Source organism: Haliotis asinina, chromosome 6, assembly GCF_037392515.1.
Source record: "Haliotis asinina isolate JCU_RB_2024 chromosome 6, JCU_Hal_asi_v2, whole genome shotgun sequence".
NCBI lineage: Eukaryota > Metazoa > Mollusca > Gastropoda > Lepetellida > Haliotidae > Haliotis > Haliotis asinina.
The window spans coordinates 7,868,222-7,892,292 of NC_090285.1; the positions used below are offsets into that span (position 1 = coordinate 7,868,222).

At 39.1% G+C, this 24,071-nt stretch overlaps 1 protein-coding gene across 1 annotated transcript in view; it reads left to right on the forward strand.

Moving 5' to 3' along the window:
• Nucleotides 1–9,866: 9,866 nt before the first annotated feature.
• Nucleotides 9,867–24,071, forward strand: part of LOC137286201 (epithelial cell-transforming sequence 2 oncogene-like) — an 86,714-nt gene continuing 72,509 nt past the window's right edge. The window contains exons 1-7 of the mRNA XM_067817917.1: nucleotides 9,867–9,929; nucleotides 16,849–17,041; nucleotides 17,982–18,017; nucleotides 20,143–20,382; nucleotides 21,631–21,768; nucleotides 22,120–22,213; nucleotides 23,574–23,818. Of these exons, the coding sequence (XP_067674018.1) occupies nucleotides 16,850–17,041; nucleotides 17,982–18,017; nucleotides 20,143–20,382; nucleotides 21,631–21,768; nucleotides 22,120–22,213; nucleotides 23,574–23,818 (945 nt within the window). The 5' untranslated portion in view covers nucleotides 9,867–9,929; nucleotide 16,849. The remainder of the gene's footprint in view (nucleotides 9,930–16,848; nucleotides 17,042–17,981; nucleotides 18,018–20,142; nucleotides 20,383–21,630; nucleotides 21,769–22,119; nucleotides 22,214–23,573; nucleotides 23,819–24,071) is intronic.

Below are 24,071 nucleotides of genomic sequence, written 5' to 3' on the forward strand. Positions count from 1 at the left end.
CTGTTACAGTTGATTAAATGGCCCATGGATTTACTTCCGTTGCATTCTCCTTAAGAAAGGCCTGCTAATTTCCGAGTCCCAAGTCAGTAGAAACAGGTGCATGACGTCACGGAAATGGTTTGAAAAGGAAAGAAGATAAAACCAAACCGATCAACATGAAAGAGAAGACGATGATACCATTCACAAATGAAACTTCCATGTTTGTGCATACCATTACCAAACACACACTGTCAATGAGAATTTCAAATCCTGTACATCTGTGTGACATGGTATCTTGCAACACCACCAGGAAGGACATGCAAATATTGAAGTTCATTCAAGTCAGATCTGAAATATCCTACGTTGGACCTGGTCTTGACCGTCAAATAAAGCGAATATGTCAGTATTTGCATCCGTTCAGATGATGGATTTCTAATTCTGCTTAATTAAGTCTATGCGATCCGTGATCGACTGCATTTTTGTTTGGTACGTGTCTCTCCAACATCCCTGAATTGGAAATGCCTAACACAAGAAAACCCACAGAAATACTAATGTTCCCTTGCTTGCATACCAGTGCGACTGTTCAAAGCATATTGCAGCCAAGTAGTGTATCTATTTGACACTGACCGTTTGCGTTCATGCTCCAGATACATGTACCATGAGGTTTAGAAGCTTCTCCGCTGATTGGATGTAAACACAGTGGTGGTCGTTCGTCGATGCTTTTGTTTGGGGCTTCATCTGTGAGCAGGAGAAAAACACATCTCATCCTTTTCAATGTCAAGCACAAATTTACGTTAATGATGTAATTCTAACTGGTGTTCATCCGTACTTGCAACAAAACCCTCTGAGACTATATTCCAACACATATCACCCTTAACGTTCCCAGAATCTACAATGCGAACACTGTCAAGGCCTTCTAGAACCTTGTCTTGTCGGAAACTGAACATGAGTTACATCTTTTCTGGTGTAAAAGGTAATAGTGCTATTAGTGCAAACCAAATTTGTCAAGGGTCATATGTTATATACTACTAGTATTTCTCGATTCAGTGCCGTAATCGTACGTAGAAAATGCCAGATGTGGATAGGATGTAGGGTATCGACAGTAGCCAATGTTAGATGTGGATAGGATGTAGAGTATCGATAGTAGCCAATGTTAGATGTGGATAGGATGTAGGGTATCGATAGTAGCCAATGTTAGATGTGGATAGGATGTAGGGTATCGACAGTAGCCAATGTTAGATGTGGATAGGATGTAGGGTATCGATAGCAGCCAATGTTAGATGTGGATAGGATGTAGAGTATCGATAGTAGCCAATGTTAGATGTGGATAGGATGTAGGGTATCGATAGTAGCCAATGTTAGATGTGGATAGGATGTAGGGTATCGATAGTAGCCAATGTTAGATGTGGATAGGATGTAGGGTATCGATAGTAGCCAATGTTAGATGTGGATAGGATGTAGGGTATCGACAGTAGCCAATGTTAGATGTGGATAGGATGTAGGGTATCGATAGCAGCCAATGTTAGATGTGGATAGGGTATAGGGTATCGACAGTAGCCAATGTTAGATGTGGATAGGATGTAGGGTATCGATAGCAGCCAATGTTAGATGTGGATAGGATGTAGGGTATCGATAGCAGCCAATGTTAGATGTGGATAGGGTATAGGGTATCGACAGTAGCCAATGTTAGATGTGGATAGGATGTAGGGTATCGACAGTAGCCAATGTTAGATGTGGATAGGATGTAGGGTATCGATAGCAGCCAATGTTAGATGTGGATAGGATGTAGAGTATCGATAGTAGCCAATGTTAGATGTGGATAGGATGTAGGGTATCGATAGTAGCCAATGTTAGATGTGGATAGGATGTAGGGTATCGATAGTAGCCAATGTTAGATGTGGATAGGATGTAGAGTATCGACAGTAGCCAATGTTAGATGTGGATAGGATGTAGGGTATCGATAGTAGCCAATGTTAGATGTGGATAGGATGTAGGGTATCGATAGTAGCCAATGTTAGATGTGGATAGGATGTAGGGTATCGATAGTAGCCAATGTTAGATGTGGATAGGATGTAGGGTATCGATAGTAGCCAATGTTAGATGTGGATAGGATGTAGAGTATCGACAGTAGCCAATGTTAGACGTGGATAGGGTATAGGGTATCGTTAGCAGCCAATGCCTGATGTGGATAGTGTATAAGGTATCGTTAGCAGCCAATGCCAGATGTGGAAAGGGTATCGTTCGTATCTGATACATAGCGTATTTTACCTGCAATTAGACGTTGACAGAACTTTGATTTTGTTCCTACCATCAACCTTGCGTAACGATGAGTGACAATCAATGTTTTCACTGAGAGTCAGTAGTGACGATATACTTTCGTTGCTATCTTCAATGAGTAGTACCGTTGGTAGCCAACACAACACACTGGCATTGTTAAAGGTATAGTTGGTAGCCAATGCAACACAATGGCATGACTTAGAGTATCGTTGGGAGAGAATGCAAGACATTGTCCAGATTTAGGGTATCGGTGGTAGCCAATGCAAGACATTGGCGAATTTTATGGTATGGTTGGTAGCCAATGCAAGACATTGGCGAGAGTTAGTTTAGTAGCCAATTCCTGCCGTTTGTTTGAAATAGGTGTTGTAGCCAATGCAAGACATTAACATGATTCGGGGTATCATCGGCTGCTGGTTCAAGACATAAATTAGGGTATCAATTAAGATCATTGATGTTGTGTAGGATACCCATTCTAACTAATTAAACATGATCATGTGATGTAATTTCCGGTATTGTGGGCGTCAGGAACGTGCTTGTAATATTCGTTGTTGATGTAATGATGATGATGTTGATGTCTTTTGTGGTTCATTATTGTTGTTTCTGACCGGTCCCTCTCCACTAGTATTGCCGTATGTTCATGGATATAGGGTGGGAGTAACGGCTGCCATCTAAGATGGTAGAGGGCTATTCATGGTATCAGGTTATACTGCTGTTCTTTGGTCACCATGTGGCATCGTAGGAATCAGGGCTATGCAAGGTCAATAGTCTCGTTCTTATTTGTTCGTTGCTGTGAAAACACAGGGAACATTTTGACTCGGATATTGTGTCACATAAACATAAAGGGACATTAGACCATCATCTCATTACGACCAGATCAGGAATATGCTCCCCCAACCCATTGTTCAACATCGATATAACCAACAAGATGACGTCAGGTCTTGTTCTTTGCTGACTATTGTACGTACGCTTCGGTCACTCAAGGCGAAGGAGGTTCTGTTGAGAATCTGAAAGGTGTCGACGTAGTTGGTGATTTGGGCTTTAGGCCTTAGGCCTTAAGTTATCTTTTTTTTCATTCATATAGTGACGAGGTGTGTCGACGTAGTACATAACGTAGTCACCAAGAATGATAAACATGTGTCTCTTTGTTGTTATGCGCTGCAAAGCATGTACATCCTCGGTGTAATATAACACCTATCGAGGTCACGTCAGGCAGAGGTCACTAACCCAGTATCCCTAAACATTGCAATAAAGTCAAAGCATTATTTTGGATTTCAGACTTCCGTCTGTGTGGAAACTGAGGTGGCTGAGTCGGTCAGATCGATCACTGTGTGTGGTGACTGGTGCCTTACTCTGAGAGTGTGGCTCGAATTTATCTCGGGACTCAAACCAAGAGTTCTAGAATCTGTACTTTACTGAGGGAGGCGTCTTATGTGAAGCTGAAGTCTAACATTGCAGATGTTGAGGTGTGTTAATGTACGGTTTCCTTCCCCACAATAAGATTGGTTCTTATATACTATAAATTCAGTTTGGAACAGGTGGTTGTTGCGGGGTTCCCCATGTTTTCTGGATGATTGTTGACTCGCTGGTGTGGGTGGTGTTGACTTTGGTAGTACTGGGTTGTAGATTATCTAAAGGAAACGACAAGTGTTCTTATATTTGTTTTCTAAGGTTTCTTCGCATGCTTTGTAAACTAGCGGCCAAAAGAAACGCCACCAAAATAAAAGCAGCTTTAAGTTGTCTAAATAATTGTCAGTCTGTTTGAAAATAGGGAAAACACATCTCTCAAATTCCCAGAGAACACGTGCTCTTGCATTTCGTATTTTGAGGAAAAAAATCCAATTTACACGAATAAAACTGAAATGTGCACAAAGTTATCCGTGTCAAGTTAGGGTACAAAAGCTAACCATGTTTATTCTAACATTATTTGAATCGATTGACAATCAGGAACATGCCTCGTTGAACACCAGAGCAGAGGGAGAGAGCATTCAATATGGTACAGATGGAACAGACGCAAGAGCATGTGGGTAGGACCATGGGTTCCTGCAAATCCACCGTCGGAAGTCTTGTCACGCATCTACGGCAGACTGGTAGCACTGCAGACAGGCTAAAACGTGGTCACTACCCAAAAAGAGGTCCTGCATTTACGGCTCTTTCACTTGAAGAACCGATACGTCACTGTGACAGCATCAACAGCCAACAGCATTGGACATCCAGTCAGCTGACAGACTGTGGTCAGACGACTCCGCATTCATGGTCTCCGTGCCAGTCGACCTTTCAAGGGTATGACGTTGACGTGCCAACGCCAACGTGCCAGATTGAGATGAACCAGGACTGTTACACACTGGCAGCAGCGACACTGGCGAAGAGTGAACCTTACTGAAGGACGCAAGTTCCAGCTCTTCAAGATCTGTCCCCAACTGAGCACCTTTGGGAAAAACTGGGACGTCATATTCGGAAACGCTAAAATCAGCCACTGACGAGGAACATTTTGACAGCTTCCCTGCCCTGAAAAGGAAGGGCATCCGATCCCTAATCAAGACGTCAGCATTCTCACCTACTCAGTTCGACGCCGGGTTCGGGCCTGCATCGCTGCCATTTCCGATATTGAACAATATGTGCTACTCAGCAGGTTGTAAGAGCTCCCAATCGATCCTGCATTGGTGATGGAATACTGGATAATGCACTCCAGTGTTATTCATGTGATACTAGATCACGAGCTTCGTCGTTTTTCTTCTTGTTATCCATTAAATACTGCAGCTGAATATTTGCTTATTATGATAAAACATTTAATGTTACCATAGTTTGCTTCGGTTTTGTTTTAGACCAAAGAAATATTTGGTGTCCTGTCTTTTAGACGCTAGTTTATGATAAAATTACTATACAACATTAAGAGAAAAGCAAAATATGAGAGTCAGTAACAATATCTGAAAGGTTGACTACATGTGATAATAAAAGAGAAAATGGGTATCACAATTTGTTTTTAACAATGTTCATATTGTTTTTCACAGATGGTGGCCATTACTACCCAAACACACCACGTTTGCACAACGCGAAACAACAGACAATTTAAGGAACGGTACTCTTGAGTCTCTCAAATGGTTTCACGCACATGGTATACGCACAGTGTTTGCTTGGAAGGTCAAACTGGCAACATCTGTGTGACTGCATTGTCTCAGTCCCGTTTCACAAATGTAACTGCGCAACTGCCGTACGTCTCTGTGAAGTTCTGTGAAGATGTGAAAACAATATAATATAATGCTTTCTGTGAAACAATATAATGCTATCCTGCGATGAAGTACGTTTGTCAGTTACGACATAACTGCACTTCGTTTCTAACTGCTACAGTTCAGGGAAAACGTGCCTTTATACCACTACACATGGTGTAGTGCAAGCTTTTTTACAGTAAATATATGTGAGGTACACTGGACTCTACGATCCTCTATGGGATATACTCTTGACCGTTGCCTAGAGGTAACTTCCTATCCTTTTTGATCACTTTTTCAGTCTTCGCAGAGGTTGGGTAGCCTACTGGTCAGAGTGTATCTAAACCTCTTCACATGGCAATATTCGGTCTAAAGGCATAGGACAGTATCAGCAGTTCTTCACAGAGAAAATCCAGAAAATCAGAGAATCCAAAGTCTTGACCCTGTCTCTCCAAGCCATTATCGACCTGTGTCTCATTCGTCTCATTTCTCATTCGTTTCAAAACTTGTTGAAAGGGCAGTATATGAGAGACTTAGTGAGCACCTAAACAAACACAATCTTTACGACTCAGTTCAGTAAGCCTATTGCTGCAACCTTCAACTTCAACTTCTTTATTCTCATAAAACCACCATTGGTGGTACATGAGCAAATAATACACAATATTAACAAATGTACATAAATGTAAACCACAGCACAGAGACACTGTGTTAAAAGCCGTGAATGATTTGAGACGCGGTATCGATGACGGTAAACTCGGCCTTCTTACTCTTCTTGATCTCAGCTCAGCATTTAACCCTATTGACCACGACAGACCTCTCAAACGGCTACAGTCAGACTTCTACGTTGGTGGCACAGCTCTGTGTTGGTTCAGGTCTTATCTGTCCTCCCGTCACCAGCAAGCACTGAGAGAGGGTCATTACTCAAATCCAGCTCTAATATTTTTATGGTGTCCCACAAGGACCGGTCTTTGGACCGTTCTTGTTTAGTCTTTAAATCAAAGATCTTGGGAAAATCATTGAAGCCCATCATACTGAGCGCAATCACTTTGCTGATGATTCCAAGATGTACAAGGTCTTCTTACCAGCTGTGGATCAAGCAACACCCGCCCTGAACGACCTACAACCATGTTGTGAGGAAACCAAGAGCTGGATGTTTGACAACATGTTGAAACTGAACAGTTTCCTTCTAGAAACTGGAGACAGGATGCATTCTACTGCATCCTGCAATACGTTGCTCTCAGTACTCATTGAATTTTCTGGATGGTGATGGTGAAAGTATTCTATTCTCACAGAAAGTAAGAGAACTTGGTGTCATCCTTGATTCTGACCTATCTTTGGATGATCACATATCTCATCTCTCAAAGATCTGCTTTCCAGCTCTACGCAATATTAGTTCCATAAGGCAATACCTGACTATAGAATCGGCAAAACCTCTCACCTTATCCCATGTAATGACCCGCCTGGGCTCTTGTAACTCCCTCTTTGTCGGTGCAGACAAATCGCAAATCCAGAGACTTCAACGAGTCCAAAATGCTGCTACACGTGACGTCACTAGATCGAAGAAGTTTGACCATAAACCGTGATCACAGAACGAAACCAGTGCTGGTCTTGTCTTCTCAATAATCCCTGTTCAACAATCAGTCTGTACAATAACTGGGCTAATTAATCAGTCAATGTACACAATGCCTGGAAATGTTAGACAATGTACACAATGACTGAGTGAGTCGGGAATGTACACCCTGACTGGTTATTTCAGTCATTGTACACATTGCCTGACAGTGGACATTGACTGTAACAAATACATCAGTAATATTCTGAGATAACGATATTATATAGGTCACACATTCAAAAAGTTATTTTTTTTCTTGGGGGCGAGATAAGAAACCTTGTTTAGGCAATTTGGAGCAAAGCCGTTACAAGATGAAGGAAGAAAAGGGAACATATTTTCTGAGGGATATTCCCAATAATGCTACATCTCATATCGTTATAAAAGGAGCATGCAAGGCAAACATGATATTCTGTTTCAAAACATAAAAAGAGCAAAATCTTCCAGATTTGGGTATACCTAGGTTTTTGCCTTGTGACAAAGTTGTTCTAAATGCAAATTCACAGCATTTAAATAACATTCAAATCCAAATACAGGTTTCAAGATGATAAATTATAAAGTGAAACAAAGAAGTTTTAATTATCTATATCAATACATATTATGTTTCAAGCAGATAGAAAATATTTATTACATAAAGCTGACTGCCGTTGCCATACTTCACCACAACCGTACGTATAGAAGATATTTCTAACTTAAGAGTCCAACGATCCAAACTTTTATATTAACAGAGATACAAATGCGCTAATGTAGAGTTTTCCCTCATAACCAGTACTTTACAATCTTTATGTTGGGGTTGACTTTTAATGAGAATGGCCCAAGTTCACCCCTTACAACAATGTTTGGGGCGGATCGTTTACAATTCAAAATCGTTTACAGAACTTGTCATGTACATTCAAACTGTCTCGGGAAGGATGGAATTTCCAAATCTCTGAGCCCTACATAAGAATAGATTACGTCAAACATGGATTAATCACAATGTTTGATGACAGTTAACAACAATGAAGAATGCTAGTTCTTAATTAGAGTATAACTTTCCAAGCTTGTTGTGACAATATCTTTTGAATTTTCTAACATGAACCAGAGCTAGGGAGGTGTACACCAAACTATTCATGACTAGACACAATATCAAGGGCATTGCTATCTTTTTTCATTTTCCGTATTTTCGGAGTCTACATGCTTTGCAAAAAAACTATTACATTACGTGTGGGTATAAGTACTCTCATTGCCATTTATTTCAACAATTAGTCAATTGTCAATCTAGATGTTTCTGCAATCCACGTAAAGTACTATCAAATAAAACAATGTCATACGCAAATGTGAGAATAAAGAGCTCAAGCAAATCAACATCGGGACATCTTTGGATGGTCCTGTAACATTTCTAAACAGATCATAGGTGCATGCTTGTTTGAACATTCCCACAGGAACCCCACTATAAAATGGGGTTTATCACTGGAAATAGCATTATGGATTTCCAACAAAGTAATATAATTGTCAAGTTCATTTTCAAAGTCAATACTTTATTCAATCACTTATTCCTGAAACAAAATCAGTCACAGGCACAATGTCATAAGAGTCCAGTTGGTAAGGCTTCCGCCCCTATCCCAACTAAATTTTAACGATGGGGATAAATTTCTCTGAGAGGCATTTTCAGAAGTTGGGAAATATCCGGCTTTCGGCATGTTCAGATACAATAAAATAAACATTTAAAAACCCATCCTTATCAGATTAGGAATATATATTCAGGTGATTTGGCTAGAATTAAATTGAAAGGGTATCCGGGTGGAAGTCACTGTGGAACCAGCAAGCTCGTTTCATGCAATTGGCTACATGGCCTTATGTACTTGGTCGAGCATTTTTCTCGTGCATTTCGTAAACAGTCGTTCGTAGCTGAATAATTGTTCCAGTAGTGCACAGTGCATAAGAGCAAAACAGAAATACACTTGAATGTTTATTCGTTATTTTGAAGCGTTAGGTGGAAGTCGTGGCTGAGCGGGCTAGGCGGCTGGCTTTATGTGCTGGCGATTAGGTGCCTGACTCTGAGGGTGCGGGTTCAAATCCCGGATGCGACTCGACCAAAAAAAGGGTAACAGAATTTCTACTTTACTAAGAAAGTGAAATCCCAAATATGTTGCAATGTCATAAGCAGTTTAAAATTTCTTTGAAGACAAACGTATGCTAAAAACATTTAAAAATGCAAGGTATAATTTTTACTGGTTGTTATCCTTGCATTTTATCATAATCGGATTATGACGCACAAGTACTGAGAAAAAATACAACATTATACATAGATAATGAACAATAATATATATTAATTAAAGTTTCCCATTCAAATATATATGATTTTGTAAAAAAAATAAAATATCCCTAACTTCTTAATGGGTTATTTTCTATTTTGTAAAACATTTCAATAAACTTTATTGATTGGATAGTTCTCAGATTGTGAAATAAATTGACTCAGTTCACAAGTTCGCATTTTAACCATTTAAGAAGTAATGGCTGATTTTGATTCAACCATCACGTAAAGTAAATGACGCTTCGTGATGACTGGCTTCAGTAACAACGCATCGTTTGTTGTCGCTGTTTCAATATGCAGTAACTCCAACTTGTATCCCCATGATACGTGCATTTGTAAACAACACTATTAATTATGTAAGCGCAGCCGAAGGTCACAAGAGAGCTCCTTACACTTTCTCAGTGCACCTGACAGCTCACTCGTTGTCGTCATACCAACACCACGCTACGCATGCGCTATCATGCTCGAGTAATGGCGGGTGTTTGAGTGAGTTGTATCAGCGAGGCGACAGAAAAACAGCAAGGAGTTGACAGGGGAATTTACTGACATCGAACAGAAGACTTGCAGTCAGGTAGAAGTAATAGAAAACTTGTTAGCATTCGAACCATTGTTCTATCAATTTTGTCCGTGAGCTATGAGTGTGCGTCGTGAGTTTCCATGCAAGTCAATTCTTGAGATTGTCCTGTCACTCACCGAGAATCGATTTCTGCTTAGTAAGGACTGATCGAACTACTGTACCTAGTACACAGACCATGTAGATCACGGATATTTGCAGTGGATCAGTTATGAGTGTCACCGAGTACATTAACTTCTCTAACTGTCGGACACTGGATTTGTGGTCATGGCACAATTAATTCAGTGATGTCTTTACTGCATGATTACATATTTTGTACACAAAATTACTGAACTGTTTCCTTGTATGCTTCAGTCTTTTTGTTACCTTTATAAAGTTTCAGAAACAACCTAAATCCTGTAACATTTTTAATGTTTAACAAAGACACAATGACTTAAATATGCTTGAATTAAACAGTTTTAGAAAATTTCATCTGAGTTTTGTATACCAAACACCTTGTGACCTCCTGTCTCACCTAAAATCACATTAAGTGATGTCATGATGATGGCAAGGTATAATAACAGACATCAAATAATGGTAACATGATGACATGGCTTTTCTCTCGCTCTTAAAACAATTTATAATTTTTAGATACATACAAGCACATCAGTATGCATGAAGGGAAGAGATCCGAGGCAAAATCTGGGTTAATAGCACATGTATTTTGCCGCTAGGGTTTTGAATTTGTAGCATGGTATTTGTGAGTGTGCATGTAAATTTATTATCATATTAGACACAATTGTTATTGTTTGTTCTGAACCCCACTCGGCTACACAATGATCATACTCTTGACATTATGACTTGTACACATGACTTGTATTATTGTGTAAAGAATAGTCAGTATTTATAGATATTAGTTCTACTGCTTGACAAGTATTAGATGAGCCACGACCTGACAAGTGACCCCAATTTGCATATATGGGAATGCCCTCTAGAACATTCCATTTGAAACAAGAGGGAAACAGGTTGTCGTCTGAATATTGAAAAGTTCAATTTCCTTGTACTCGTGTTGTGATGGTGTCTTGCTGAACTAAGTCACTCTACAAGATGTGTTGAAAAGTAGCGGTATTGATTTCATGCCACAGTCAGCATGTATTGCACATTCTTAATCGACAATCTACCTGTAGCAACCGAGTATATTCATTCAGATTTCTTGCCCTGCCTGCTTGTCACAAACGCATTCACTGTGCTGGCTCATCTAATACTTGTCAAGCGGTAATATTGTTGCAACAAGTAGGAACAGCTTCATCCAATAGCTCCACATTTGGTCAAGGCTTCACCAACAACAATACAAAAGTCGGTTAACAATCAGTGTGTGAAATAGTTTCTAAATTTTGTATTCCAGACTTTCCTGAAAAGATATCAGTCCTTCAAATAATTCACTAGCCCATAGGAAGAGGCTAAGCAAAAGATTACAAAAACAGATGACAAAAACATATTGCATGGCACGAGTGTGTTTTTGTTTTTTGTTTTTTGTTTGTTTGTTTTTGTTTTGGTTTTTTTTTTGTGTGTGTGTGTGTGTGTGTGTGTGTGTGTGTGTGTGTGTGTGTGTGTGTGTGTGTGTGTGTGTGTGTGTGTGTGTGTGTGTGTGTGTGTGTGTGTGTGTGTGTGTGTGTGTGTGTGTGTGTGTGTGTGTGTGTGTGTGTGTGTGTGTGTGTGTGTGTGTGTGTGTGAGAGAGAGAGAGAGAGAGAGACATTTGAGACATTTGAGTAACATGGACGTACATCTAATTGCAGTTATCTGTGGAAAAGTGTTGAATGCGTCATAAAGCGATACCCAATTAAAAAAGCCTAAAAGATTGTCATTATAGTTGTTGGTGTAAGTATAAGGATATAAGCATGCATAGATTGCCACCGATAGACACGTCTGTGCACCCACATTATGTGCAACAACCTCTCAAATTTCCAGCGCACAATAGAAAAATGTAACGAAGTGCAACATGTCACAGTGAACTAACTGCAACAATAGGGCAAACTGAACAGGAGGCAGTAAAGTACAAAAGTCGGTCCAACACATGAAAGTAATATGCAACAAGTATACTACCCATCAAAAGTCTAGACTCACTTAAAACACCCACTATATGTTATATATGTATACATGGTTGCAACGAAGATGAATTTCTCCACCAACTTGGGGGAAACAACTGCAAACCTTATGCTGATTAATTGCACGAGGATGATTCATCAAATTGCATGTGCAAATATCATGCATGTGAACTGCTGCTGTCCTACATAGGTGATAATAAGTCCTACGTAGGTGATAATAAATCCTACATAAGAGATACTAAGTCCTACGTAGGTGATACTAAGTCCTACTGTGATAATAAATCCTACATAGGAGATACTAAGTCCTACATAGGTGATACTAAGTCCTACAAAGGAGATACCAAGTCCTACACAGGAGATACTAACTCCTACAAAGGAGATACTATCTCCTACGCAGAACTTATTATCTCCTGTGTAGGAGATAATGAGACTAAAAACATTTTTCACCATGGCCCTAATACGCTTCTGTATGTTTCAGATAAATAAATGCTAACTAATCATGTTGTTCATCAATGAAACTGGTGTTTGTTATTAATGTGACAGTAAGACAACTCTTTGTGCTGTCAAGTAAGCATTGGATATGAACGGAATGTTGTTTTAAATGAAACATATTACAATATATGCAAGTTGCTATTCATCCCTCAGGGTTTCAAAATTTTTTAAAAAAGCGACTTGCCACAGGGCAAGTGAATTCAAGAAAATAACTTGTCATGACTAATTTTCCAGTTGCCCTGATTTTATGACTCAATGTTTGATGTTAATGTTTACTGGATTATTTATCGAAGAGTGATAAATTTAAAAAGCCTGATAGCTCTAAATTACTATTATTGCGAAATGTAGTAGCTATATTATGCGCAGATATGAAATGAAATCCAAGTTTATTTGCTGTTTGAAATCATAAGTGGAAATTTGATATAATATTCCAAGGACAAGTAAGATACCATTATTTGATTGCCCAAAGTGACAGCTGACTTGTCCTGGGCATAGGGTGATAGGATTTTTTAACCCCTGTCCCTGTCAACATTAAGTCATTTTACATTTGATGTGCATCCTGTAGATGTAATATGAGTGATTGAAATGGGATTTACGATGCTTTTAGCAATATTCAAGGAATATCATGGCAGGGAACACCAGAAATTGGCTTCACATAATGTGCCCTTATAGGGAATCAAACCCAGATCTTCAGTTTGACAGGTGAACACCTTAACCACGAGGCTACCCTATCACCCCAGCAGACATGTAGCATGTAGGAGCACATGAACACACCTGTGAACATGTTATAAACACACTGGCACACTTCAAAACAAAGGCATGTAAGAGATTTATACATATCATTATCTCTCTTCATAATAACATGAAACTGTTGCCTAGACAACGGTTTAAATCAAATCTCTCATTAAATATGGACTGACTGAAGGATTACAGCATGGGCTATACTGTAGAAGTGCTCCAGCCTCCTCCGCCATGTAACAACGTAAATAAGTAATGTGTTCTGTGAAGCGTGATACACTGCCGGATGTGATTGATGCGGTATCAGTAATTGTCTTCCTGGAAATTAGCACTAATTTGTTATGTAACAAAACAGATGAGGCTGAAGCATGCAAGTTAGGGATGTATTGGGTTACTGGATGTAGCGTGACCGACAGACAGTCATTACTAAGGACCGTTGTAGGCCTCAATGAGATTGGCAACCAATAAGACAAATTATTTATGATGGATGCTATAGCCAAGAGCAGTGGAAGATATCTGATATTTGAATTGTTTGTTCACCTTTTCATTGGCATAATATGTACCTTGGCTATTCTAGAACTCATTTTATATCAGTGAATGTGATATATGCTCATAGGCAGATCCAGGGGGTTGTGCAGGGGTGTTAAATGGCCATTGAAACTCAGGTGAAAATGATGCGTGTACCCCTCCTTTTCTCAGTATTGTGCAGTCCATATGTATTTTGTTATGAATATCACTGTTTTATGTTTGACAGGAAAAGCAGAGAAGGGGAATATAGTCACTGAGTGAACATAATATCACAAGTTATTCAAGTTCATGTTCAAGCTATTTGATGTTTCTCTTCCATTCTGTCTATCAAAACAAACTTTGCTTATGTACCTGGGTTTATAATTTCCAGGGCTGGCCATCTACATAGGTCATACAGATCGATAATCATTAGTGAAATATTTATTGATTATTGATAAATATGGGAGATGTAATACTTAGCTAAAACATCAGAAAGAAATTACAAACTTTCATCTAGTGTGTGTTGATATGTTTTAGTATGGACTATTAACAAACGTAATTCTGAACGTAATTTTGGAGCAGGCATTGAATAATGTCCTAAATTTATATATTGCGTGAGAAAATTGTAAAAGGATTTGATCACGAAATTAAACATATATAATTATCAATAGCACAATTTTCGTGTGGATAATCCTTAATAATTTCCCTAATGGCAGTATTTCTTATTAACAGTTATTTTAACCATCCCTACAAGTTTCATGTTTAACCCATAGCTAAAGATAGAGTGGTTTGTTTCTGGCATCAGTCACTGGATTGTCAGATCCTTATTTATCATTCACAAACCAGTGTTATGCTGGTAAAGTCATTTGCAATGTGTTGTAACAGGTAACAGATGCAATATTTCATTTCAGCAAGTACTGTTACGTTCATGATATTGATATAGATTCTGGGCCCAGACTTTTGTAACAACAAACTATTATACTTATATATAATTGGCTCTTTTGGTAGTTACTGTTTTCAGTAGAATTCAGAGTTAATTTATATTCCATTGACTAGACTAAATATAATGTCACTAGACTCAGGCTGTGGACAAGTGGCTAAACTCTCAGACTGTATATCTGCTCTCTGTGAATTGTTATGGTTAATAATTTGCCATGACAACAGGTATAAGAATCCCCTAGGAACCAGCAAGATATAACACTGACAAGTCTAAAGTTTTCGGTAATATGTATCGAGCAAATAAAGAGCAAGTTACAAAATTCACAATAGAGGTTTCACGTACAATGCAACTGAGTCGGATCTAAATTAATGGGTCACAAATATAATACCAACTCACCTAAGTCTTGGTGTGAGAGTGAGAAACAGTAATACTGAATGTAACACAGCCCGCGGTCAGGCAGTGGTCACGTTGGTCAAGCGTTGACAAAGGTAAGGCAGATTGATGTTCTCCAATAAATCCGTGTCAACACAGCAACCAGCCTTTACATACACAGTCAATAATTCTTGAACATTCGGGCTCAATATGACATCGCCATTAAATTTCTCTGCCAGCACCATGTTTACCTCAGTCTAAACATTCTCAATGGGAGGTAACTCTAGAAAACTACACTAAAGGTCTGTCGCTAAAATACTAACAGCACTCAACATTTATGATACGAAATGCGATCCATAATAACTATCACTCAAAACTCACTCTAAGCATTGTGACCCAACAATAATTATTACTTAATCAATTTACAGAAAATACACTCTCATAACAGAATGTCCTTTAGAAGTGATGCTGAAAAAGGGGAGTATATTTTCATTTATTCATTAAGTGAATGAAAGGTATGCATGTTGAGGGAATATGTACTGCTTGGTCTCTGGTGTTGGAACACTGGTCTTTTTCAAAATATATTTCTTGTTTTATTGATCTGTGGGTCATATTTTTTAAGAATTTGAAAAAAATTTTCCACTCAAAAAATAAAATTTTTATGTTTTTATATGCCAGACTTACAAGGTAAATGTTTTTTGGCTTTTTTTTTTGCTGAATATATGCTTCATAAATCACCAGAAGTAAAATACTCTTAATATTTAGAAGGAATATTACACTGACTGGTGATTTTATTTGTGTTTTTTTTCCCCCCTGCCTTCTCAGAAAATCTGTAAAACAAGAAATAAAATTGGTCTGGCGTAAGTATTGAGTTTTTATCTCAAACCAGTACTACTGAGATATGCATCCAAAAGTGGCACATACCATCATGACGAGATAACTTATTTATTGACTATGACTATTGGCATCTCTAATGTATTAAAGCTGTTTCTGACTTAATGATATTACAGGTGTCTAACTTGTCTGAGGCATCACAATTCATTTCGACAATCTATGATTGTAGTTTCGAATCCCAGGTTAGCAATTATTTTTCAAGGTTGGTCAACAAATAGAGCCCTTGTTGAGTGTTTTACCAAATTTGACTGTCAAATATCAGCACACAGGCAAACTGTAGTGTAAATGTGGTTGCGCAGCATAGAGAACATGACCAGTCTTTATATATGCGAGCGAAGTGAGCAAAGGTTGGCAACGCACTTCCCGCGCTTCGATTAAAAAAGTATTTTTCATGTCAAATTAAATATCGCCACCATCAAAGGTATACTCCCATTTCATCACTAGGTTGTGCTCTCCGATTTCCAACCCCATATTTAATAATTACTCACATGAAATATGTTTTATTCAACATTTCAAGCACCACTTTTGCGATCAGCATCAATGCAGGTTTACTTCCCTCTTCAGACAATGAGACTCACATGTCAGAGCAGCTTGATATGATTTGAACTAAACTCACGCCTAACACAGTGCAGTTGAGTTTTCTTGTGGTTTAAGCGTTCACTTGTCACACCTAAATCCCAAGTTTGATTTTCCACATAGGTACAATGTGTGAAGGAGCATTGGGGTACCCTAATGATTAAAACATTCGCTTCTCACACCGAAGACCTGGGTTTGATTCCCAACATAGGTACAATGCATGAACCCTATTTCTGGTGTCCACCACCATGATAATGCTGGAACATTGCCAAAACGTCATTACACTAAACTCATTCACCCATTTAAACACAGGATGACAACCCCGATGAACAAGACAAAGAAAGTTCCCACTAAACTTGCGATCACAAGCAATGACAGCAAGATCCTTGGACGTACCACCTCACTGAGGAGGGAAAAGACAACCAATGACAAAGTAGGCACGTTGAAGATGAGAACATACAACAGTGCCTGGACACCCGTCGTACACAAACCGTCCAACGAACAGGTGGGATAGATATTTTTATGCCCCTCTATGCGTTTAGCGCAAAGTGGGGGACATAGAATTAGGCTCCGTCCATCCGTCCAACCGTACGTACTTATGCATGTCCGTCCATACGTACTAAATGGAATAAGTAAAGAATGGTTGCCTACAGTCTTTTCATATTTAGTACCTAGGTTCAGCGCAGTATGAGAAAGGTGCTGGTCAGGTGTGGTGACCTTGACCTTCATTTCAAAGGTCACAAGGGGACTTTAACTTTTTACCCTTGTCAGCGAGATTTCTCAAGAACCAGTTGCTAGATGTTTTTCATATTTGACTCCAAATCTAGGGATGGCAATGGGGCCAAGTTGATTTTGGTGACCTTCACATCATTTTCAAGGTCACTGCGACACTTTGAAGGTTTCAGCATGAAGTTTGATTTGATAGTTTGCGGCAGGGATTATGTCACCTTAAAGATAATGCTTGTGAGAATTATTGTACAAACAGACAATTGGGTGGTCTTTGTTTTGCCAAAATACAGAACAGACTGATGCTGGGTTAGAGGGCGTGTAATTCATCATAAATTAATAAGCTGACCAAATTCTAGTGCTGATATTTAGAGCATGCTAGATTGGAGGGCTTCAGGTTTTGAGAGCTACCAGTGTATATCTCGCATGTACCAGCTGTTGAAACACACTCTACTGATGGCGATACATTAACTTGTTGATGTTGTCATAATCACACATTGGACAAAGAGAGGTTATCATGGCCATGGAAAAGGCTTAGTTGCTTTTATTTGATTGGGATTTTATAGTATACAATGATGAAAGTGAAATTTAATAACCTTTTGATCCCAGGAAATGCAGGTTGAATGCTGTAAAATGTAAACAATCACTTTGTTACTATATAATGTCACAACAGCCATGACACCACCTTCATTCCTTCATACTACAGTCTTTTGTTTCAGATTTTCAAAGAGAGAAGAGATCTAGTTTCACACTGGGTAAGACAGTATTAATGCACTTTACATTCTTGATGCAGTGAGCATGATGAGATTTTTTAATTGATTACCACAGATTGTCGATATTAGTTTAAGAATGGTGTCATTATCATGATTATGTTGCATTGAAATCAACTGGTTCAGCCAGTTGTGAGTAGTGTTTTAACTTCTGTAAACTTGTAAACTTCAGTGGTACCTTTGTTGTAAAAGCCAGGGCTGAGTTTCACAAAAACCTCCTAAATTTAGGAGGTCGTAGCCCATACGACCTTGTTTACAACTCTCTCCTTACCTCCTTTACGACCGTTTCACAAAGACGTCGTATCCACAGGGTCCTAAATCCATGTCATATATCGTTTAAGAGGTGCTTTGTTGCATAGCAATGCATAGAGTGAGACCAAACTTCTTTCGTAACGTTTATTCAATCAATCAAAACCTTTAAAAAAATGGAAACATATACCCTGTGTCCACGTATGATGTGATATTGAACAAGGATAAAGGTAGATACTGAAATTGGCTTCATGAAAAAATATCTTAACAATACGCAAAATATACATCATAGGATTGAAAGTGTAATTGGAAACTTTTTTGTTTACTGTTGTTCATCTGACCTTCACCTCAAAGAAATGGCACAATAAGGTATGACATCACAACTGATGACTGATATTTCTTGCAAAATGGTGGCTTCGCTGACAAGGCTACGTAGGATTTGCGAGTACTCTCCTCTTGATTCAGGGATCGTTTGAATATAAATATATGTAAGTAATCAGAGTGACTCTAACTATCTGTGTGTTGTTACATGTTTTCATCGTTTTTGTTGTCAGTATTAGAAGAAGTCAGAAATGCTGATAATTACAGTTGTTCTGAATTTGGTTCTGTTATGCTGTCACGCTGCACAGAAATTTTGACAATTACTTATGTGTCAAATCTTTGCATTATATTTAATTTTAATTTCCTCTATCCTGCTATGACACTCTTCCCATACATAAAGGTAATGAGCCATTCAAAGCAATGAATAGCCGGTTGGATGTCGGAATATTTTTATAAAGTCCTACACACTGTAAAATTGGAATTTTTGTTTGTTTACATTTCAAACTAGTGCAGTCTTTGTTTTCACACTCAGTATGTTTCGTTTCATTTTATCTAGACTGTTGGTGTTGGTGGCAAAGACCAGATGTAGTATCATGTGAACATGTATCGGTAATTCAGTGATGCGTTTGTCACAGCTGACTATGGAATATTTGTGATGTAGGCGCCTCAATACCGGCCTTCGTGAAACGAGATTTTGTAAACACAATTCAATATGGCGGAAAGCACACCTAGGAGTTTGTGTGACTATATTTTCAAAAGCATCCCAGCCGATTCTAGGTTTATCGGCACGGTTTCAGATTTTTCATTGGTAATATCCTGAAAAACATATCAGTGACCGTTAGCATGTTATTTTTCAAATTAAGTAGTCATTGTAATTGTCCGATTTTCACATTTGAAATCATACTGTATACCAAATAATGCTGTGAATCATGATTTCGTGTTGTGTAAAAAATGGTGGGTCTCTAACATTCTGCACAGTTAGAAAACAACATGCCCGGGAAATCTATATCTCGACATCTCAGGCCTTATTAGTTTGCGTGTTCTAATCACTTACAATACCATAATTGTTGACGCCATCTTTGTACTACGACCTCCTAAAGCATTTATGACAAGTCAATCGGGGTCCTAAATTTTGGGCTGTGTACGACACAATGTAAATGTACGAGGTCTTTGTGAAATGGGGTAAAAAAAGTAAGAGGTAGTCTACGACCTGCTATAACGAGGTTGGACCGGTAAGAGGGCTTTGTGAAACAGGACCCAGGACTGTAAATAACATGTACGTAATACAGTTAGGCAATGTTCAAAACATGACATTCAGGTGGAGTACACCTGGTTTTGAGCATACCACTGTTGTCATAAGTGGCAACAAAAAGAACAGAGTGTTGAGACTAAAATCTAACCACAGACTGAATAGACTAATGAACATGTTTGTACTGACTAAATGTGTCTCCATAGCTGAGCTCAGGGTGCCAAAATGGGAGATGCTTTTGTGTCATCTTCTGTTGAGATGGTCCACAATCACCGTTTTTCAACATTTCAGTATGACTTGTGGACTGACTCGCAGAGAAAGCGTTTCCTTGACATCATCTTCCATCAGAGTAAACGATCTCAGAAGAAGTTTGTCCAGGAATGGTTCCGCGAATACGTTCCTCTGCAACATCTTGACTTCACCACCGTCCTTCCCAGAATCCTGTCTGTCTACATCTTCTCCTTCCTGGAACCTAAGAGTCTAAGTCGGGCAGCCCAGGTGTCCTGGCACTGGAAATTCCTCTCTGAGCAGGTCTGTGTCCACAGCCTCCTTTCACAGCTACAGTTGTGTTACGTCAATAAGTTCCTCCCAGAACAAATTTGTTGGTGTCCACTGCTTCCTTTAACCCAGTGATCGTAGCTGCGACTGTCTTAAGTCTATATTTTAGTTACTGAACGAGTATTTTTTAAAAACTTTTTGCTGTCCACTGTTTCATTTAACAAACTGATGGCAGCTTCAACTGTTCTATGTCTACAAGTTCCTCACTGAGCAGATTTCTTAATGTCCACTGCTTCAGTTAACAAAGTGATCATGGCTTGTGAAAAGTCTATAAGTTCAATGAACCCTTCTGTTGGTATATAGTGCCCATTTTACGAAACATACTGTACCTATGACTGTTGTAAGTTGCGAAGTGTGCATGTCTCTTTGTATCTAGTGCAGATATTTCCAAGTGGCTGAGCTATGTCTGTTGTAAGTTTGTAAGTTCTTTAATGAACACGTCTGCTGGTAGACAGGGATCATTTCACAAATTTATCTAAGCTACGACTGTCGTAAGCTCCAATGTGCATGTATCTTTTTGTCTAGTGCAGATATATCTAAGTGACTGAGCTATGTCTGTCATAAGTCTGTAAGTTCAGGTGCTTTCAAAATACCACAACAAAACTGGGTAGTGCCACGAAACGGTCCAAGAGACGAGACCTTTGACAGATTGCCAAAGCTGACATTCACTTTGCTGTCACAAATTAGCTGAACAAACACCATTTTTTTATATTATTTACATGTACTTTAATATGTTGTCTAAACATATATGAAGACATAACTGTAAAAGATTCAATAGTTTTTTTCTGTAGAATAGGAATAAAGAAAATTTTCCAAGGTATTTAGGCAAATGACTAGTCAATTAGTGGGAACTGTGGTCTAGCTACTTTAATGAACAGAGCCTCCTTTCACAAAGCACTGATCATAAGTCACTGAGGTAACCTTAGTGCAATGTTAAAGAGTTAAGGTTAACCTTACTCCCGGCTGCTTCATGAAAGCAAGTCTGTTGGTACACAGTGCTCATTTCACAAACTCATTGTAGCTACGACTGTGGTCAGTCAATAAGTTGTTCTGTCAGCATGTCTATTGATGTGTCCAGTGACTCATGTGACAAAGTATTCATACCTATGTAAGTTTTACAATAAGCATGATAAGCAGTCATGTTGGTGATCCAGTGTCTCATTAAAGTCATCAGGAAGTCACATGATGTCAAAAACTGACCAGTGGGTATTGTTTTCATAGGATGAGGTGTGGGCGAGCAAGTGTCTGAAGTATGGCTGGTTCCTCCCTTACACATCAGCAGACAATGAGTATGGGGCATGGAAGAGACACTACATCGCTTGTGTCCAGACACTTGACTACGTCTCAGGGAGCGGCATGGTGAGGGAATTCTCTCATTGATTCATATTGTGTGTATTGCTATGGCAACCAAGTCGTTGTTGGAGAGTTTATCCCAGTGAATGGCTAACGTGACTTTATTTAAAACTGCCATTTGACGTTCTTGTGATAATGAAATACCATGTGTTCCTATACCATATGCACCTTATGACTACTTTATGACATTAATCCACTAATCTTACTGGAGTGGTGAATTGAGTTGCATGTACAATATGAATGACACTGCCCTGTAAAATTAATGTACGAAGTAAGTGACCATATACTTGTCATGTACAGAATAATTGAATCCCCTTCAGAACGTGTACAAAATTGATGATCATGATTCTCTGTCAGGATGACCTCTATGGCACAAGATCAGATGGTTCTCGCTGGCAGAAGAAGAAGCATGTCCGAACAAAGCCCAACCGACTTGACTCATCAGACAGTCGTAAGTCACTGTGTAATAAAAATAATAATTGGCTTGTAGAGCGCTTAGTTTCCATCACAGATGCTCAATGGTGCCGCATACATCATTAGAAACAGACATTTTGGCCTCAGTAATTGGATGCAAGGGGCTTTTTAAGAATGACAAGGCACATCACTAGCATATTATTATGACCCTTTGAAGTCCAATTTTAACCCTTGCTCTTTCATACTAACTTTTCTAACCTGACTTCGTCAATAAAGCAAAATGTGAGATTACCAGCATTAAGATGCTTATTTACATAGTATTTCACTGAAACATAATGGAGGCTCACAGGCTGTACAGTACTAAGTAGTGAGTGAGTTCAGTTTAATGTCACACTCGGCAATATTCCAGTTATATGGCAGCGGCCTTTAAATAAGCAGTCAGGACCAGACAGTCCAGTGAACAACAGCAGGGGCATCGATGTTGTTGATACAATGGCGTGTCCACCAAATCAGCGAGTCTGACCACCTGATCTCTTTAGCTGCCTTTTATCACAAGCATTGGTTACTGAAGATCAGCTCTAACCCGCATCTTCACAGACCATGTATCATGTAACACTGTACGTAACAGTTACATGGAGCAGTCAGCATGGCATCTCTATCTCTGTGAGAAAGCTTCAGTGTTTTGGATTAAATTGTATTGAAGAGTAGTATTCAAGTATATAAATGTACTTGATATTGTTGTAACCGTAGCAATAGCCATGTTTTTGCCAGTCCTGGATGTTGCTTTTGTGAAATGGCTTTATGCCGGACTTTGCTACAAGCTTTAGTCCACATTCCTATAAGTCAGTTTTCGAAGAGACAAATTATTCCAAAAGGTCAAGCTCCAAACCTTGGCTTTAATACTGGCAAGTTAACACTCTTGTTTTGGGAATATGAATGTTCCATGGTCTACCGTACAGTAGCATGCAACAAGACATTTATCTTAGTCTTTGTTGTAATTTCATGATGTTTTGGTCGTTTTGGAAACTTACTTGCTGTGATGTGACTGAGTCAACTGAATGGTTGAATGGCGATAAGACTGAGACAGCTGAATGGTTGACTTGTGATAAGACTGACAACTGAATGGTTGACTGATGATAAGACAGAGACAACTGAATGGTTGACTAGTGATAAGACTGAGACAACTGAATGGTTGACTGATGATAAGACTGAGACAACTGAACGGTTGACTGGTGATAAGTCTGAAACAACTGAATGGTTGACTGGTGATAAGACTGAGACAGCTGAATAGTTGACAGATAATAAGACTGAGACAACTGAACAGTTGACTGGTGATAAGACTGAAACAACTGAATGGTTGACTGATGATAAGACTGAGACAACTGAATGGTTGATAGGTCGGTTGATGGATGTGAGACCGCCCTGGCAGGGACCAGACTACAAGCCTCAGGACCTTCAGAAGTCGCACATTGCCTTGATAACCGAGAAGAACCCTAATGACCCCGACCTTCCCAAGTCAGCTTTAGTCCTTCATAATCGCTGGGGCATCATACGCAAACAGCACGAGGCTTCCGTGTCAAAGTCGCTGGATTTTGAGATTGGTCTGGACACGAGTCGCAGGAGAGAACGACATCGGCTTATTGTGAGTTGTGTTTGGACACATTGCTTTACCTCTCTTGACTGACAGACCATGTTTTCGGTAAATGTTTCAAACCAAATATTTGGTGGAAAGCAAATTGATACATTAACAGGGATTGGCAAAGAGAACTTTGACAATGGGCCATTTTCAGGATTATTAGCCATTTCCTTGTCACTGCCCTTGTATCAATAGTAAACTTCTAAATTTTAATGGGCAATTTTTCATTCTAATGTGCAAAATGGCCCGTGGCCCCTGC